The sequence below is a fragment of the Pithys albifrons genome, unplaced genomic scaffold, assembly GCF_047495875.1.
Source record: "Pithys albifrons albifrons isolate INPA30051 unplaced genomic scaffold, PitAlb_v1 scaffold_41, whole genome shotgun sequence".
In the NCBI taxonomy this organism is placed as follows: Eukaryota; Metazoa; Chordata; class Aves; order Passeriformes; family Thamnophilidae; genus Pithys; species Pithys albifrons.
In genome coordinates, this window is record NW_027286056.1 from 692,349 (window position 1) to 712,074 (window position 19,726).

Here is a 19,726-nt window from a genome sequence, read left to right on the forward strand (position 1 = left end):
ATCCCGGGCTGCCTATCCCGATCCCGGGCTGCCTGTCCCGATCCCGGGCTGTCTATCCCGACTCAGGGCTGCCTGTTCCGATCCCGGACTGCCTGTCCCGACTCAGGGCTGCCTGTCCCGACTCAGGGCTGCCTGTCCCGATCCCGGACTGCCTGTCCCGACTCAGGGCTGCCTGTCCCGACACAGTTCCGGACTACAGCTCCCGGCAGCGCTGCCCGAGGCATCCCAGGAATTCGCGGCGCGGGATGACGGAGCTCCCTCCGGGCCGGGCCGGGCCGTGCCGAGCGGAGCCTCCGGGAGCGGGACGGGGGTCAGGGGGCTTGGGGGGTCCTGGGGGGTCCCCGGGGGGTCCCCGGATTTGGGGAGGGGGCGATGGCGGAGCCGCTGCTGCGCCGAACCTTCTCCCGACTGAGGGGTCGCGACCGGCCGAGAGGGAAGAAGGAGGAGGCGAAGGAAAAAGGTACCGACCCCTCCCCAAACGGGGAGAGACCCCCTGGAGGGGGGGGGGAACATTCCCAAGGGTGGGAAACCCCCCAGGATGGGAAACCCCCCCCAGGATGGGACCCCCCAGGGATGGGGAACACCCCAGGGATGGGAAACACCCCCAGGATGGGAAGCCCCCCCAGGGAGGGGAAACTCCCTCAGGGTGGGAAACCCACCCCAGGATGGGACCCCCCAAGGAATGGGAAACACCCCAGGGATGGGAAACCCCCCAGAATGGGACACCCCCCCCCCCCAGGATGGGAAACCCCGAGGGTGGGACCCCCCCAGGATGGGAAACCCCCCCAGGATGGGACCCCCCCCCTAGGATGGAACCCCTAAGATGGGACTCCCCAGGATGGGACCCCCCCAGGATGGGACTCCCAGGGTGGGACACCCCCTTCCCCCCCCTCCCCCCAGGATGGGACCCCCAAACCTCCCCACACCCTCCCAGTGCCCCCAGTCCCACCCACACCCTCCCTGTGCCCCCGGGGGTCCCTCTGTCACCCCCCAGGGGACCCCCCTGTGCCAACCCCGTCTCTCCTTTGCCCCCCAGTGCCCCCGGGGGTCCCTCTGTCACCACCCAGTGCCCCCGGGGGTCCCTCTGTCACCACCCAGTGCCCCCGGGAGTCTCTCTGTCACCACCCAGTGCCCCCGGGGGTCCCTCTATCACCACCCAGTGCCCCCGGGGGTCCCTCTGTCACCACCCAGTGCCCCCCAGTGCCCCCGGGGGTCTCTCTGTCACCACCCAGTGTCCCCCATGGTCCCTCTGTCACCACCCAGTGCCCCCCAGTGCCCCCGGGGGTCTCTCTGTCACCCCCCAGGAGACCCCCCCGATGCCAACCCCGTCTCTCCTTTGCCCCCCAGCCCCCCCAGCCCCTGCCCCCTGCCCAGGTGCCCCCCCGACGGACCCGTGCCCGGCTCCGGGTCCCGAGCGGCGGGAGGAGGAGGAGGATGAGGAGGATGAGGAGGGGGCTGCCCAGTTGGCCGGGCGGCTCGGGGGTCCCGGCAGACCCCCCGGGCCCGGCGCGTACCTGCAGAGCCTGGAGCGGAGCAGCCGCCGCTGGGTCCTGTCGGGGGCGAAGGGACCGGGAATTCCTACGGGAATTCCGGGAATTCCTGCGGGACCGGAGGGCGGGAATGGCGCGGGGCACATCTGGTACAACCCCATCCCCGAGGACGAGGACCCCCGGCCCGGGAGGGAGACCCCCGAGCGGGCAAAGGCGAGGGCGGAGGAGGAGGCGGCGGCACCGAGCGGCGGTGAGTGGGGAGCGCTGGCACCGGTGCCACCTGTGCCCCCTGTCACCTGTGCCCGGTGTCTCCCGTGCCCCCTGTCACCTGTGCCCCGTGTCTCCTGTGCCCGGTGTCCCCTGTCCCTGGTGTCACCTGTCCCCCGTGTCATCTGTTCCCAATGTCCCCAGTGTCCCCTGGCCCCGGTGCCACCTGTGCCCGGTGTCCCCTGTCCCCAGTGTCTGCTGTCTCTGGTGTCCCCTGTCCCCGGTGTCACCTGTGCCCGGTGTCCCCTGTGCCCGGTGTCCCCTGTCCCTGGTGTCACCTGTCCCCCGTGTCATCTGTTCCCAATGTCCCCAGTGTCCCCTGGCCCCGGTGTCACCTGTGCCCGGTGTCCCCTGGCCCCGGTGTCCCCTGGCCCTAGTGTCCCCTGTGTCACCCGTGCCCGGTGTCACCTGTCCCCAGTGTCCCCTGTCCCCGGTGTCCCCTGTGTCCGCTGTCTCTGGTGTCCCCTGTCCCCGGTGTCACCTGTGCCCAGTGTCACCTGGCCCCAGTGTCCCCTGTCCCCGGTGTTCTCTGTGTCCCTGTCTCCAGTGTCCCCTGTCCCCAATGTCCCCAGTGCCCCCTGCCCCCAGTGTCCCCTGTCCCCGGTGTCCCCAGTGTCCGCTGTCTCTGGTGTCCCCTGTCCCCGGTGTCACCTGTGCCCGGTGTCACCTGTGCCCAGTGTCACCCGTGCCCAGTGTCCTCTGTCCCCGGTGTCCTCAGTGTCCCCTGAACTGCACAGTCCCTTTTCTGATGTCCCACCCCCAATGTCCCCTCTCCCCAGTGTCCCCTGTCTCCGGTGTCCCCTGTGTGCCCTATCCCCGGTGTCCCCATCCCCAGTGTCCCCTGCTCCCACTGTCCCCTGTCCTCACAATCCCTGTCCCCAGTGTCCCCAGTGTCCCTAGTGTCCCCTGTCCCCAGTGTCCCCAATGTCCCCAGTGTCCCCTGTCCCCAGTGTCGCCATCCCGTGTCACCTGCTCTCACTGTCCCCTGTCCTCACAATCCCTGTCCCCAGTGTCCTCAATGTCCCCCGTCCTCAGTGTCCCCTGTCCCCAATGTCCCCAGTGTCCCCTGTCCCCATGGTCCCTGGCCTCGGTGTCCCCTGTCTCCAGTGTCATCTGGCCCCAATGTCCCCTGTCCCCATGGTCCCTGGCCTCGGTGTCCCCTGTCTCCAGTGTCATCTGGCCCCAATGTCCCCTGTCCCCATGGTCCCTGGCCTCGGTGTCACCTGTCCCCTGTGTCCCCTGTTCCCAGTGTCCCCAGTGTCCCCAGCATCCCCAATGTCCCCAGTGTCCCCTGCCCCCGGTGTCCCCAGTGTCCCCTGGCCCTGGTGTCACCTGTGCCCAGTGTCCCCAGTCTCCAGTATCACCTGGCTTCATTGTCCCAAGTGTCCTCTGTCCCCTGGTGTCCCCAGTGTCCCCAGCATCCCCTGTCCCCAGTGTCTCCAGTCCCCACTGTCCCCTGTCCCCAGCATCCCCTGTCCCCAGTGTCCCCAGTCCCCAGTGTCCCCAGTCCCCGGTGTCCCCTGTCCCGGTGCCCCCTGTCCCCAGTGTCCCCTGTCCCCAGTGTCCCCAGTCCCCAGAGTCACCTGTCCCCAGCATCCCCTGTCCCCAGTGTCCCCAGTCCCCAGTGTCACCTGCCCCCGGTGTCCCTGTCCTCACTGTCTCCTGTCCTCAATATGCCCTGTCCCCAAGTGTCCCCAGTGTCCCCAGTCCCCAGTGTCCCTTGTCCCGGTGTCCCCTGTCCCGGTGTCCCCAGTCCCCAGTGTCCCCAGTCCCCAGTGTCCCCTGTCCCGGTGTCCCCTGTCCCGGTGCCCCCTGTCCCCAGTGTCACCTGTCCCAGTGTCCCCAGTCCCCAGTGTCCCCTGTCTCAGTGTCACCTATCCCAGTGTCCCCTGTCCCGATGTCTCATCCCCGATGTCGCCTGTCCCCAGTGCCCTCAACCCCATCCCCAGTGTCCCCGAACCCTCCCCAGTGGCCCCCACCCCTCCCCAGTGCCCCCCAGCCCCTCCCCAGTGGCCTCCACCCCTCCCCAGTGCCCCCCAGCCCCTCCCCAGTGCCCCCTAACCCTCCCCAGTGCCCCCCAACCCTTCCCAGTGCCCTCAGCCCCCTTCCCAGTGTCCCCCAACCCTACCCAGTGCCCCCCAACCCTTCCCAATGCCCCCCAATACCTTCCCAGTGCCCCCCAGCCCTACCCAGTGCCCCCAGCCCCCTCCCCAGTGCCCTCCAACCCTCCCCAGGGCCCTCAGCCCCCTCCCCAGTGCCCCCTAACCCTTCCCAGTGCCCCCCAACCCTTCCCAGTGCCCCCAACCCTTCCCAATGCCCCCCAACACCAGTGCCCCCACAGCTTCCCAGTGCCCCCACAGCTTCCCACTGACTCCCAACCCTTCCCAGTGCCCCAGCCCCCTCCCCAATGCCCCCCAACCCTTCCCAGTGCCCCAGCCCCCTCCCCAATGCCCCCCAACCCTTCCCAGTGCCCCCCACAGCTTCCCACTGACCCCCAACCCTTCCCAGTGCACTCAGCCCCTCCCCAGTGCCCCCAACCCTTCCCAGTGCCCCCAGCCCCCTCCCCAGTGCCCCCACAGCTTCCCACTGACCTCCACAGCTTCCCAGTGCCCCCCAACCCTTCCCATGCCCCCAGCCCCCTCCCCACTGCCCCCTACCCTACCCAGTGCCCCCAGCCCCCTCCCCAGTGCCCCCCAACCCTTCCCAGTGCCCCCAACCCTTTCCAGTGCCCCCCAACCCTTCCCAGTGCCCCCCAACCCTCCCCAGTGCCCCCAGCCCCCTCCCCAGTGCCCCCCAACACCTTCCCCGTGCCCCCCAACCCTCCCCAGTGTCCCCCAACACCTTCCCAGTGCCCCCAGCCCTACCCAGTGCCCCCAGCCCCCTCCCCAGTGCCCCCCAACCCTTCCCAGTGCCCCCCAGCCCCCTCCCCACCCTCCCCAGTGCCTCCCGACCCTCCCCAGTGCCCCCCAACCCTTCCCAGTGCCCCCAACCCTTTCCAGTGCCCCCAGCCCTCCCTAGTGCCCCCCAACCCTCCCAAGTGCCCTCAGCCCCCTCCCCACTGCCCCCCAACCCTTCCCAGTGCCCCCCAACACCTTCCCAGTGCTCCCAACCTTTCCCAGTGCCCCCCAACCTTTCCCAGTGCCCCCAGCCCCCTCCCCAGTGCCCTCAGCCCCCTCCCCAGTGCCCCCAGCCCCCTTCCCAGTGCCCCTCACAGCTTCCCAGTGCCCCCCAACCCTTCCCAGTGCCCCCAGTCCCCTCCCCAGTGCCCCCAACCCTTCTCAATGTGCTCAGTCCCCTTCCCAGTGCCCCCAGCCCCCTTCCCAGTGCCCCCAGTCCCCTCCCCAGTGTCCCCCAACCCTTCCCAATGTGCCCGGTCCCCTCCCCAGTGCCCCCTAACCCTTCCCAGTGCCCCCCAGCCCCCTCCCCAGTGCCCCCCAACCCTTCCCAGTGCCCCCCAAACCCCCCAGTGCCCCCAGCCCCCTCCCCAGTGCCCCCCAACACATTCCCAGTGCCCCCCAGCCCTACCCAGTGCCCCCAGCCCCCTCCCCAGTGCCCCCCAACCCTTCCCAGTGCCCCCCAGCCCCCTCCCCAGTGCCTCCCGACCCTTCCCAGTGCACCCAACCCTCCCCAGTGCCCCCAGCCCTCCCTAGTGCCCCCCAACCCTCCCAAGTGCCCTCAGCCCCCTCCCCACTGCCCCCCAACCCTTCCCAGTGCCCCCCAACACCTTCCCAGTACTCCCAACCTTTCCCAGTGCCCCCCAAACTTTCCCAGTGCCCCCAGCCCCCTCCCCAGTGCCCCCAGCCCCCTTCCCAGTGCCCCTCACAGCTTCCCAGTGCCCCCCAACCCTTCCCAGTGCCCCCAGTCCCCTCCCCAGTGCCCCCAACCCTTCTCAATGTGCTCAGTCCCCTTCCCAGTGCCCCCAGCCCCCTTCCCAGTGCCCCCAGTCCCCTCCCCAGTGTCCCCCAACCCTTCCCAATGTGCCCGGTCCCCTTCCCAGTGCCCCCAGCCCCCTCCCCAGTGCCCCCTAACCCTTCCCAGTGCCCCCCAGCCCCCTCCCCAGTGCCCCCCAACCCTTCCCACTGCCCCCAACCCTCCCCAGTGCCCCCCAACTCTTCCCAGTGCCCCCCAGCCCCCTTCCCAGTGCCCCCAACCCTTCCCAGTGCCCCCTAACCCTTCCCCAGTGCCCCCAGCCCCCTCCCCACCCTCCCCACTGCCCCCCAACCCCTCCCAGTGCCCTCAACCTCCTTCCCAGTGCCCCTCAGCCCCCTAACCCTTCCCAGTGCCCCCCAACCCTCCCCAGTGCCCCCCAACCCTTCCCACTGCCCCCAACCCTTCCCAGTGCCCCAACCCTCCCCAGTGCCCCCCAACACCTTCCCAGTGCCCCCAACCCTCCCCAGTGCCCCCCAACACCTTCCCAGTGCCCCCAACCCTCCCCAGTGCCTCCCAACCCTTCCCAGTGCCCCCAACCCTCCCCAGTGCCCCCCAGCCCCCTCCCCAGTGCCCCCCACCCCACTCACCCCTCTCTCCCCCCCCCCCCAGGGCAGCCGCCGCCGCCCCCCTCGCCCCCCTCCAGCCCCCCGAAGTGCCCCGCGGTGCCCAAGCCCCCCAAGTCGCCTGGCACGGTCCGGCGGCTCTCGCTGAGGATGAAGAAGCTGCCGGAGCTGCGGAGGAAGCTCAGCCTGCGGTGCCCCCGCCCCTCGCCCCCCTCGGGGGGTCCCGCTGGGCACGGGGGATGCCCCTCGCCCCCCGAATCCCACCGGGAATCCCGCACCGTCATCACCCGCTACCACCTGGACACCAGCGTGGGGTCCCCGCGGGCACGGGGGGCGGTGGCACCGGCGCGGGGTGGGCACGGCAGCGACGGCGACTCCCCCGAGCTGTGCCCCCCACCCAGGGCACCCCCCGAGCTGGATTTGGGGGCGTTCCAGCCCTACGGGTGCCAAGGGGGGCACCCCACGGGGGTCGTGTCGGGGCTGCTGAGCGTCCACCTGAGGGGGCTGCGCCCACCCCGCGCCGGGCACGAACCGAGGGGGCTTTTCTGCGTCCTGAGGGTGGACGGGGCGAACCGGGCACGGACGGCGCTGCTGGCACTGCCAGGGGGGCACGACTTCCTGGCGCTCGACCACTCGTTCCGGCTGCAGCTCGAGGGGGCGCGACAGCTCGGGGTGCTCGTGTTCGCCTGGGACCCCCGGGCCGGGCGGCACCGGCTCTGCTGCCACGGAGGGGTGGAGCTGGCACCGCTGTGCGCAGGTGGGCACCGGGGAGGGCACCGGGGGGCACCAGGGGGCATGGGGGGTCATGGGGGGCACAGAGGGACATGGGGAGGCTCGGATGGGCACCTCGGGGTGCTCGTGTTCGCCTGGGACCCCCAGGCCGGGCGGCACCAGCTCTACTGCCACGGAGGGGTGGAGTTGGCACCGCTGTGCGCAGGTGGCCACCGGGGGGGGCATCGGGGTGCACCGGGGGGGGCATGGGGGGCACAGAGGGGCACGGGGGGGCACCGGGGGCACGGGGGGGGGGGTACTGGGGGGCATGGAGGGGCACAGAGGGCACCTCGGGGTGCTCGTGTTCGCCTGGGACCCCCGGGCCGGGCGGCACCGGCTCTGCTGCCACGGGGGGGTGGAGCTGGCACCGCTGTGCGCAGGTGGGCACCGGGGGGGGCACCGGGGGGCACTGTGGGGGCTCTGGTGGGCACCTCGGGGTGTTCGTGTTCCCCTGGGACCCCCGGGCGGGGCGGCACCGGCTCTGCTGCCACGGGGGGGTGGAGCTGGCACCGCTGTGCGCAGGTGGGCACCGGGGGGGGCACCGGGGGGCACCTGGGGGCATGGGGGGGCACAGAGGGGCACGGGGGGGCACCTCGGGGTGCTCGTGTTCGCCTGGGACCCCCAGGCCGGGCGGCACCAGCTCTGCTGCCACGGAGGGGTGGAGTTGGCACCGCTGTGCGCAGGTGGGCACCGGGGGGGGCATGGGGGGCCATCGGGGGGCATGGGGGGCACAGAGGAGCATGGGGAGGCTCGGATGGGCACCTCGGGGTGCTCGTGTTCGCCTGGGACCCCCAGGCCGGGCGGCACCAGCTCTGCTGCCACGGAGGGGTGGAGCTGGCACCGCTGTGCGCAGGTGGGCACCGGGGGGGGGGGGGCAGGTGGGCACCCAAGGGGGTACGGGGGGCACTGTGGGGGCTCTGGTGGGCACCTCGGGGTGTTCGTGTTCGCCTGGGACCCCCGGGCCGGGCGGCACCGGCTCTGCTGCCACGGAGGGGTGGAGCTGGCACCGCTGTGCGCAGGTGGGCACCGGGGGGGGCATGGGGGGCACCTGGGGGCATGGGGGGGCACAGAGGGGCACGGGGGGGCACCTTGGGGTGTTCGTGTTCGCCTGGGACCCCCGGGCCGGGCGGCACCGGCTCTGCTGCCACGGAGGGGTGGAGTTGGCACCGCTGTGCGCAGGTGGGCACCGGGGGGGACACCGGGGGGCACCTGGGGGCTTGGGGGGGCACAGAGGGGCACGGGGGGGCACCTCGGGGTGCTCGTGTTCGCCTGGGACCCCCAGGCCGGGCGGCACTGGCTCTGCTGCCACGGAGGGGTGGAGTTGGCACCGCTGTGCGCAGGTGGGCACCAAGGGAGGCACGGGGGGGCACAGGGGTTGGGTGGGCACCAGGGGTGGGCATCGAGTAGTGGGTGAGCACGGGGAGGTGGGACTGGCACGGGTGTGCACGGGTGGGCACCAAGAGGGGGTCTGGCACGGGTGGGCACAGGGAATTGGGGTGGGCACCGAGGGGTGGGTGGGCACAGGGGGAGCGTGGGTGGGCACGGGGAATTGGGGTGGGCACCGAGGGGCGGGTGGGCACGGGGGGGGCGCGGGTGGGCACGGGGGGATGCAGGTGGGCACGGGGAATTGGGGTGGGCACCGAGGGGTGGGTGGGCACGGGGGGCACAGGTGGGCACGGGGAATTGGGGTGGGCACCGAGGGGTGGGTGGGCACAGGGGGAGCGTGGGTGGGCACGGGGAATTGGGGTGGGCACCGAGGGGCGGGTGGGCACGGGGGGGGCGCGGGTGGGCACGGGGGGATGCAGGTGGGCACGGGGAATTGGGGTGGGCACCGAGGGGTGGGTGGGCACGGGGGGCACAGGTGGGCACGGGGAATTGGGGTGGGCACCGAGGGGTGGGTGGGCACGGGGGGACACAGATGGGCATCGAGGGGTGGGTGGGCACGGGGGGCACAGGTGGGCACGGGGGGACGCAGGTGGGCACCAAGAGGTGGGTGGGCACGGGGGGACACAGGTGGGCATGGAGAATTGGGGTGGGCACCGAGAGGTGGGTGGGCACGGGGGGGCACAGTTGGGCACGGCGGGACGCGGGTGGGCACAGGGGAGCGCAGGTGGGTTGTTGGTTGGTTGGACTGGCTGCCTCGGGGGTCCCTGCCCCCTGGTGCCCCCCGGTGCCCTCTGGTGCCCCCAGCTGACCCCCGGGTGCCCCCAGGTGACGGTGGGCATCAGCTGGCAGTGCCCCTGCAGCCCCGGGGGGTCCTGTACTCCAAACTGACGCTGGTGGAGCGCTGGGAGGCTCCGGCGCCGCGGTGCCCGCGGGTGTTCGGGGTGCAGCTGGCACAGCTGGTGCAGCGGGAGCAGCAGCTGGCACAGCTGGCACAGCTGGGGCAGGGGGAGCAGCGGGAACAGGACCCTGCCCAGGTGCCCCTCATCGTCCAGAAGTGCCTGGCAGAGATCGAGCTCCGAGGGCTCAAGGTCAGCGGGGCTGGGGGGGCCCTTTGGGTGCTTCCAGAACCTTCTCCTGATCTCCAGATCCTTCTCCTGCTCTCCAAATCCTTCTCCATGATCTCCATCCCCTTCTCCTGCTCTCCATCTCCTTCTCGATGATCTCCATCCCCCTCCCCATGTTCTCCAGTTCCTTCTCCTGATCTCCAAATCCTTCCATGTTCTCCAGACCCTTCCCCATGTTCTCCAGATCCTTCTCCATGTTCTCCAGACTCTTCCCCGTGTTCTCCATCCCCTTCTCCTGCTCTCCAGATCCTTCTCCTGCTCTCCAATCCCTTCTTCTTCTCTCCAAATGCTTTTCCATGTTGTCCAAACCCTTCTCCTGATCTCCATCCCCTTCTCCATGTTCTCCAGCCCCTTCTCCAAGTTCTCCAAACCCTTCTCCATGTTTTCCATGCTCTCCATCCCCTACTTCTGCTCTCCAGATCCTTCTCCTGCTCTCCATCTCCTTCTCTCCATCCCCTTCTCCATGTTCTCCATCCCCTTCTTCTGTTCTCCATCCCCTTCTTCTTCTCTCCATCCCCTTCTTCTCTCCATCCCCTTCTCCTGATCTCCAAATGCTTTTCCATGTTGTCCAAACCCTTCTCCTGATCTTCAAATCCTTCTCCATGTTCTCCATCCCCTTCTCCTGCGCTCCAAACCTTTCTCCATGTTCTCCAATCCCTTCTCCATAATCTCCATCCTCTTCTCCTGCTCTCCAAGTCCATGTTCTCCATGCACTTCTCCACGTTCTCCAGACCCTTCCCCATGTTCTCCAGATCCTTCCCCATGTTCTCCAGATCCTTCTCCTGCTCTCCATCTCCTTCTCTCCAGCCCCTTCTCCATGTTCTCCATCCCCTTCTCCTGCTCTCCAAATCCTTCTCCATTTTCTCCAGCCCCTTCTCCATGTTCTCCAAACCCTTCTCCATGTTTTCCATGCTCTCCATCCCCTTCTTCTGCTCTCCAGATCCTTCTCCTGCTCTCCATCCCTTCTCCTTCTCTCCAAATCCTTCTCCATGTTCTCCATGCACTTTTCCATGTTCTCCAGACCCTTCCCCATGTTCTCCATCCCCTTCTCCATGTTCTCCAAACCCTTCTCCTGCTTTCCAGATCCTTCCCCATGTTCTCCAGATCCTTCCCCATGTTCTCCAGACCCTTCCCCGTGTTCTTCAGACCCTTCCCCGTGTTCTTCAGACCCTTCTCCTGCTCTCCAGACCCTATTCCTGTTCTCCAGATCCTTCTCCTGCTCTCCATCTCCTTCTCTCCAGCCCCTTCTCCATGTTCTCCAGTTCCTTCTCCTGATCTCCAAATCCTTCCATGTTCTCCAGACTCTTCCCCGTGTTCTCCATCCCCTTCTCCTGCTCTCCAGATCCTTCTCCTGCTCTCCAATCCCTTCTTCTCTCCAAATGCTTTTCCATGTTGTCCAAACCCTTCTCCTGATCTCCATCCCCTTCTCCATGTTCTCTATCCCCTTCTCCTGATCTCCATCCCCTTCTCCATGTTCTCCAGTCCCTTCTCCAAGTTCTCCAAACCCTTCTCCATGTTTTCCATGCTCTCCATCCCCTTCTTCTGCTCTCCAGATCCTTCTCCTGCTCTCCATCTCCTTCTCTCCATCCCCTTCTCCTGTTCTCCATCCCCTTCTTCTTCTCTCCATCCCCTTCTCCATGTTCTCCATCCCCTTCTCCTGCTCTCCATCTTCTTCTCTCCATCCCCTTCTCCATGTTCTCCATCCCCTTCTTCTGTTCTCCATCCCCTTCTTCTCTCCATCCCCTTCTCCTGATCTCCAGATCCTTCTCCATGATCTCCATCCCCTTCTCCTGCTCTCCAAATGCTTTTCCATGTTGTCCAAACCCTTCTCCTGATCTTCAAATCCTTCTCCATGTTCTCCATCCCCTTCTCCTGTTCTCCATCCCCTTCTCCTGCTCTCCAGCCCCTTCTCCTGCTCTCCAAACCTTTCTCCATGTTCTCCAATCCCTTCTCCATAATCTCCATCCTCTTCTCCTGCTCTCCAAGTCCATGTTCTCCATGCACTTCTCCACGTTCTCCAGACCCTTCCCCATGTTCTCCAGATCCTTCCCCATGTTCTCCAGATCCTTCTCCTGCTCTCCATCTCCTTCTCTCCAGCCCCTTCTCCATGTTCTCCATCCCCTTCTCCTGCTCTCCAAATCCTTCTCCATTTTCTCCAGCCCCTTCTCCAAGTTCTCCAAACCCTTCTCCATGTTTTCCATGCTCTCCATCCCCTTCTTCTGCTCTCCAGATCCTTCTCCTGCTCTCCATCCCTTCTCCTTCTCTCCAAATCCTTCTCCATGTTCTCCATGCACTTTTCCATGTTCTCCAGACCCTTCCCCATGTTCTCCATCCCCTTCTCCATGTTCTCCAAACCCTTCTCCTGCTCTCCAGATCCTTCCCCATGTTCTCCAGATCCTTCCCCATGTTCTCCAGATCCTTCTCCATGTTCTCCAGATCCTTCTCCATGTTCTCCAGACCCTTCCCCGTGTTCTTCAGACCCTTCTCCTGCTCTCCAGATCCTATTCCTGTTCTCCAGATCCTTCTCCTGCTCTCCATCTCCTTCTCTCCAGCCCCTTCTCCATGTTCTCCAGTCCCTTCCCCATGTTCTCCAGACCCTTCCCCATGTTCTCCAAACCCTTCTCCATGTTCTCCAAACCCTTCTCCATGTTTTTCATGCTCTCCATCCCCTTCTTCTGCTCTCCAGATCCTTCTCCTGCTCTCCATCCCCTTCTCCTGTTCTCCATCCCCTTCTCCTTCTCTCCAGCCCCTTCTCCTGCTTTCCAAACCCTTCCCCATAGTCTCCAAACCCTTCCCCATGTTCTCCAGATCCTTGTCCTGCTCTCCATCTCCTTTTCTCCATTCCTTCCCCATGTTCTCCAGACCCTTCTCCTGCTCTCCAGATCCTTCCCCATGTTCTCCAGACCCTTCCCCATGTTCTCCAGACCCTTCTCCTGCTCTTCAATCCCTTCTCCATGTTCTCCAAACCCTTCTCCATGTTCTCCATGTTCTCCATCCCACCTTCCTCCCTCTGGGCTCTCCCCGGTCCCTGCTCTGTCCCCTCCCACTCCCCTTTATGGCCCCCCCTTCCTCCTGTTTGTCGCCGACCCCCCGGGCCCCTTGGGGACACTCCTGTCCCCCCCCCGGTGCCACCCCCGGTGCCACCCCCGGTGCCCCCCCCCGATGCCACCCCCCGGTGCCCCCCACGGTGTCCCCCCCGGTGCCCCCCCCCGGTGCCACCCCCGGTGCCCCCCCGGTGCCACCCCCGGTGCCCCCCCCCGGTGCCCCCCCGGTGCCACCCCCGGTGCCCCCCCCCGGTGTCCCCCCGGTGCCACCCCCGGTGCCACCCTCGGTGTCCCCTGCAGGTGGTGGGGCTGTACCGGCTCTGCGGCTCCGCCGCCGTCAAGAAGGAGCTGCGGGAGGCGTTTGAGCGCGACAGCGCGACAGTGACGCTGTCGGAGTGGGACTATCCCGACATCAACGTCATCACCGGTGAGACTGTCACCTGTGTCCCCTGTGTCACTGTCACCTCGGTCCCCTGTGTCACTGTCCCCAGTGTCACTGTCCTCAGTGTCCCCAGTGTCCCCAATGTCCCCAGTGTCCCCAGTGTCACTGTGTCCTGTGACACTGTCGCAGAGGGACTATCCCGACATCAACGTCATCACCGGTGAGAGTGTCACCTGTGTCCCCTGTGTCACTGTCCCCAGTGTCACTGTCACCTCGGTCCCCTGTGTCACTGTCCCCAGTGTCCCCAGTGTCCCCAATGTCCCCAATGTCCCCTGTGACACTGTCAGAGAGGGACTATCCCGACATCAACGTCATCACCGGTGAGAGTGTCACCTCTGTCCGCAGTGTCACTGTCCCCAGTGTCTCCAGTGTCCCCAGTGTCCCCTGTGACACTGTCGGAGAGGGACTATCCCGACATCAACGTCATCACCAGTGTGTCACATCTGTCACCTGTGTCACTGTTCCCACTGTCCCCGATGTCCCCAGTGTCCCCAATGTCCCCACTGTCCCCAATGTCCCTCCACTGTCCCCACTGTCCCCATGTCCCCACTGTCCCCAATGTCCCCGATGTCCCCAGTGTCCCCAATGTCCCCACTGTCCCCAGTGTCCCCCCACTGTCCCCAATGTCCCCACTGTCCCCACTGTCCCCATGTCCCCACTGTCCCCAATGCCCCCCCTGTCCCCAATGTCCCCAATGTCCTGATTGTCCCCAATGTCCCCTGTGTGTCCCCCCTGTCCTCAGTCCCCACTGTCCCCAATGTCCCCAATGTCCCCCTTGTCCCCAATGCCCCCACTGTCCCCAATGCCCCCCCTGTCCCCACTGTCCCCACTGTCCCCAATGTCCTGATTGTCCCCAATGTCCTGATTGTCCCCAATGTCCCCTGTGTGTCCCCACTGTCCCCACTGTCCCCACTGTCCCCACTGTTCCCAATGCCCCCACTGTCCCCCTTGTCCCCAATGTCCCCCTTGTCCCCAATGCCCCCACTGTCCCCAATGCCCCCCCTGTCCCCACTGTCCCCAATGTCCTGATTGTCCCCAATGTCCCCTGTGTGTCCCCACTGTCCCCATGTCCCTTCCCAGGCATCCTGAAGGATTTCCTGCGGGAATTGCCCACCCCGCTGGTGCCCCCCCGGCTGCACCAGGTGGTGCTGCAGGAGATGGCACAGAGACCCCCCCCGGGACCCCCCCGGGGACGCCCCGGCCCTGCTGGAGTGTCTGCCCCCCCCGGAGAAGGTGGGACAGGGACGGGGACATGGGGACAGGGATGGGGACAGGGATGGGGACAGGGATGGGGACATGGGGACAGGGATGGGGACAGGGATGGGGACAGGGATGGGGGGACAGGGATGGGGACAGGGATGGGGACAGGGATGGGGACAGGGATGGGGACATGGGGACAGGGATGGGGACAGGGATGGGGGGACAGGGATGGGGACAGGGATGGGGACAGGGATGGGGGGACAGGGATGGGGGGACAGGGATGGGGACAGGGATGGGGGGACAGGGATGGGGGGACAGGGCTGGGGACGGGGTGGGGACAGAGGGGACAGGGATGGGGGGACAGGGATGGGGACAGGGATGGGGACAGGGATGGGGGGACAGGGATGGGGACAGGGATGGGGACAGGGATGGGGGGACAGGGATGGGGACAGGGATGGGGACAGAGGGGACAGGGATGGGGACAGGGATGGGGACAGGGATGGGGGGACAGGGATGGGGACAGGGATGGGGACAGGGATGGGGGGACAGGGATGGGGGGACAGGGATGCCCAAGTGCCACCCAGGTGCCTTCAGGTGTCCGCAGGTGCCTCCAGGTGTCCCCAGGTACCTCCAGTTGTCCCCAGGTGTGCCCAGGTGCCACCCAGGTGTGCCCAGGTGCCTCTAGGTGTCCCCAAGTGCCACCCAGGTGTGCCCAAGTGCCACCCAGGTGCCCCCAGGTGTCCCCAGGTGCCTCCAGTTGCCCCCAGGTGCCACCAAGGTGTGCCCAGGTGCCTCCAGGTGTCCCCAAGTTCCACCCAGGTGTGCCCAGGTGCCACCCAGGTGTGCCCAAGTGCCACCCAGGTGTGCCCAGGTGCCACCCAGGTGTCCCCAGGTGCCTTCAGGTGTCCTCAAGTGCCACCCAGGTGCCCCCAGGTGCCTTCAGGTGTCCCCAGATGCCTCCAGTTGCCCCCAGGTGCCACCAAAGTGTCCCCAGGTGCCTCCAGGTGTCCCCAGGTGCCACCCAGGTGTGCCCAAGTGCCACCCAGGTGCCCCCAGGTGTCCCCAGGTCTCCCCAGGTGCCACCAAGGTGTGCCCAGGTGCCACCCAGGTGTCCCCAAGTGCCACCCCCGCTGTCCCCAGGCCACGCTGAGGAGGCTCCTGGACCACCTGGCACTGGTGGCCTCGTTCCACCCCTTCAACCGCATGACCCCCCAGAACCTGGCAGTGTGTTTTGGGCCCGTCCTGATGCCCCCAGGTGGGCACACCTGCCCAGGTGAGCCCCCCTGTGCGGGGCGGGGCCGCCACGCCCCCCCGGGCCACGCCCACGGGCAGGTGGATTTCAAGAGCCACATCGAGGTGCTGCATTACCTGCTGAGGGCATGGCCAGGTGAGTGGAGGGCACAGCTGGGCAGGGGGGGCACAGATGGGCATGGGAGGCACAGCTGGGCACGGGGGGGGCACAGATGGGCATGGGGGGCACTGATGGGCAGGGGAAAGGGGAGGGGACACAGCTGGGGAGGGGGGCACAGGTGGGGAGGGGGCACAGATGGGCATGGGAGGCACAGCTGGGCACGGGGGGGCACAGATGGGCAGGGGGGGCACAGCTGGGCGGGGGGAAGGGGAGGGGACACAGCTGGACAGGGGGCACAGGTGGGCAGGGGAAAGAGGAGGGGGCACAGATGGGCAGGGGGAAGGGGAGGGGGCACAGCTGGGCAGGAGGCACAGCTGGGGAGGGGAAATGGGAGGGGGACACAGATGGGCATGGGGGGCACAGCTGGGTAGGGGGAAGGGGAGGAGGCACAGCTGGGGAGGGGACACACCTGGGCAGGAGGCACAGCTGGGGAGGGGAAATGGGAGGGGGGCACAGCTGGGGAGGGGGGAGAGCTGGGGAGGGGGAAGGGGAGGGGGCACAGCTGGGCAGGGGGGGGCACATCTGGGCAGGAGGCACAGCTGGGGAGGGGGCACAGCTGGGCAGGGGAAATGGGAGGGGGGCACAGATGGGCATGGGGGGCACAGATGGGGAGGGGACACAGCTGGGCAGGGGGGGCACACCTGGGCAGGTGAGTGGGTGGGACACCCTCCAACCCTCTGTGACCCCCCCACTGCCCCCCCCTCTCTCCGCAGCCCCCCCCCCGCTGCCCCTCCCCCCCCCCCGCCCCCCTCCCCCCCCGCGCCTGGCACTGCCCCTCCCCCCCCCGGTGGTGCCCCGCCCCCGCCCCAAGGGGGGGCCCGAGAGCCCCCCCAGCAACCGCTACGGGGGCGACTGGAGCGTCTGCCACCCCCGGGGGGCACCGGGGGGCACCGGCCCCACCCCGACCACACCTGGGGCATCACATGGGACCTCCTGGAACCCACCTGGAGGGGCATCACCTGGAGGGGCATCACCTGGAGGGGCATCACCTGAGATACCGTGGAGCCCTTGGAACCCACCTGGGGCATCACCTGGGGCATCACCTGGGACACCACAGAGCCCCTGGAACCCACCTGGGACCCCACCCAGGGGGGCATCACCTGGGGCATCGCCCAAGACACCACCGACCCCACGGACCCCACCTGGAGCATCACCTGGGGGGGCATCACCTGGGGCATCCCCCAAGACACCAACAACCCCACGGACCCCACCTGGGGCATCACCTGGGGCATCACATGGGAGTCCCTGGAACCCACTTGGAGCATCACGTGGGGGGGCATCACCTGGGGCATCACCTAGGACACCACGGAGCCCCTGGAACCCACCTGGGGCATCACCTGGGACCCCACCCGAGGGGGCATCACCTGGAGGGGCATCGCCCAAGACACCACCGACCCCACGGACCCCACCTGGGGCATCACCTGGGGCATCACATGGGACCCCCTGGAACCCACTTGGAGCATCACCTGGGACCCCACCCGGGGGATCATCACCTGGGGCATCGCCCAAGACACCACCCTGGACCCCACCTGGGGCATCACCTGAGACACCACCCCGGACCCCACCTGGGATGCCATCTGAGACTCCACCTGGGGCATCACCTGGGGGGGCATCACCTGGGGCATCACCTGAGACAATGCCCAGGACTCCACCTGGAGGGGCATCACTTGGGACCCCACAAACCCCCTGGAACCCACCTGGGGCATCACCTGGGACATTGCCCAGGACCTCACCTAGAGAGGCATCACCTGGGGCATCACCTGGGGCATCACCTGGGACCCCCTGGAACCCACCTGGGGCATCACCTGAGACATCATGGACCCCCTGGAACCCACCTGGGACATCACCTGAGACATTGCCCAGGACCTCACCTGGAGACGCATCACCTGCGGCATCACCTGGGGCATCATGGACCACACAGGCCCCACCTGGGGCATCACCTGGGACACCACCATGGAACCCACCTGGGGCATCACCTGGGACATCACAGACCCCACAGGCCCCACCTGGGGCATCATCTGGGGCATCACCTGGGGCATCACGTGGAACCCCACCCAGGACCCCGCCTGGGGCATCATCTGGGGCATCACCTGGGACATCATGGACCCCCTGGAACCCACCTGGGGCACCACCCCAGACACCTCAGACCCTCCAGACTCCCTGGAACCCACCTGGGACATCATGTGGGACCCCACCTGAGACTCCACCTGAGACCACCCTGCTCAGGACCCCACCTGGGGCATCACCTGGGGCATCACCTGGGACATCACAGACCCCACCTGGGCCATCACTTGGGACATCACCTGAGACCCCACCTGAGACCACCTTGCTCAGGACCCCACCTGGGGCACCACCTGGGGCACCATCTGGGGCATCACCCGAGACACTGCCCGGGACCCCACCTGGGGCATCCCCTGGGGCATCACCTGGGGCATCACGGACCCCACAGACCCCACCTGGGGCATCACCTGGGACATCACCTGAGACATTGCCCAGGAGCCCACCTGGGGCATCCCCTGGGGCATCACCTGGGGCATTGCCCAGGACGCCACCTGGAGAGACATCACCTGGGGCATCCCCTGGGGCATCACGGACCCCACAGACCCCACCTGGGGCATCACCTGGGGCATCACCTGGGGCATCATGGACCCCACCTGGGGCATCACCTGGGACATCACAGACCCCACCTGGGGCATCACCTGGGACCCCACAGACCCCACCTGGGGCATCACCTGGGGCATCACTTGGGGCATCACAGACCCCACCTGGGTCCCCCCCCGGGTCCCCCCCCGGGTCGGGGGCGGGTTTGGGGGTGGGGGAGGGGCCCGAGGTGGCCTTTGGGCCCCACCTGAGCCTGAAGGATTTCGATGCCCTGATCGTGGACCTGGAGAGGGAACTGGGGCGGGGCATCGACCTGTGCCTGTGACAGCCCCCGGTGCCACCCCCGGTGCCACCCTCAGTGCCACCAGCCCTGTCCCTGACAGCCCCCAGTGCCACCATCAGTGCCACCCTCAGTGCCACCAGCCCTGTCCCTGACAGCCCCCGGTGCCACCCCCGGTGCCACCCTCAGTGCCACCAGCCCTGTCCCTGACAGCCCCCAGTGCCACCATCAGTGCCACCCTCAGTGCCACCAGCCCTGTCCCTGACAGCCCCCGGTGCCACCCCCGGTGCCACCCTCAGTGCCACCAGCCCTGTCCCTGACAGCCCCCAGTGCCACCATCAGTGCCACCCTCAGTGCCACCAGCCCTGTCCCTGACAGCCCCCGGTGCCACCCCCGGTGCCACCCTCAGTGCCACCAGCCCTGTCCCTGACAGCCCCCAGTGCCACCATCAGTGCCACCCCGTCCCTGACAGCCCCCGGTGCCACCAATCCCGGTGCCACCAGCCCTGTCCCTGACAGCCCCCGGTGCCGCCCCCGGTGCCACCCCCGGTGCCACCCTCAGTGCCACCAGCCCTGTCCCTGACAGCCCCCGGTGCCACCCCCGGTGCCACCCTCAGTGCCACCAGCCCTGTCCCTGACAGCCCCCAGTGCCACCATCAGTGCCACCCCGTCCCTGACAGCCCCCGGTGCCACCAATCCCGGTGCCACCAGCCCTGTCCCTGACAGCCCCCAGTGCCACCAAAGGTGCCACCAAAGGTGCCACCTGACCCCTCCCCCCCCCGTCACTGCCTTGTCACCGTCACCAGCAATAAATGACACTTGAGCTGCACCCGGGGGTGGCACCGCAGGGATGTCCCCAAATGTCACTTAAAGGGAGGGGACAGTCCCCAAATGTCACCTGGGAGGGGGGACAGTCCCCAAGTGCCACTTAAAAGGGGTGACAAGTGACAGTCCCCAAAGTGTCACTTGAGGGTGGGGACAGTCCCCAAGTGTCACCTGGGGGAGTGACAAGTGACAGTCCCCAAAGTGTCCCTGGGAAGGGACAGTCTTCAAAGTGTCACCTGGGGGGGTGACAAGTGACAGTGTCCTTGGGAGGGGACAGTCCCCAAAGTGTCACTTAAGGGGAGGGGACAGTCCCCAAGTGTCACTTAATGGGAGGGGGGGATGTCCCCAAATGTCACTTAAGAGGGGTGACAAGTGACAGTCCCCAAAGTGTCC

General features: G+C 67.3%; 2 protein-coding genes across 2 annotated transcripts; both read left to right on the plus strand.

Annotated features, from left to right (window-relative positions):
• Positions 1 to 279: 279 nt before the first annotated feature.
• Positions 280 to 19,330, plus strand: LOC139685150 (uncharacterized). The gene is given in 10 exon segments (XM_071581754.1): positions 280 to 460; positions 1,348 to 1,740; positions 6,297 to 7,401; positions 7,544 to 8,361; positions 9,233 to 9,495; positions 12,876 to 13,002; positions 14,098 to 14,203; positions 14,205 to 14,250; positions 15,358 to 15,604; positions 16,342 to 19,330. Coding segments are annotated over 10 exon segments (5,406 nt in total). The 5' UTR covers positions 280 to 372; the 3' UTR covers positions 18,555 to 19,330.
• Positions 2,061 to 6,025, plus strand: LOC139685153 (uncharacterized; the record flags this gene model as incomplete). Its single annotated transcript, XM_071581759.1, has 5 exons — positions 2,061 to 2,117; positions 2,692 to 2,721; positions 3,025 to 3,114; positions 3,167 to 3,397; positions 5,960 to 6,025. Coding segments are annotated over exons 1-5 (474 nt in total), but the record flags the coding sequence as incomplete, so codon positions are not given.
• Positions 19,331 to 19,726: the final 396 nt, after the last annotated feature.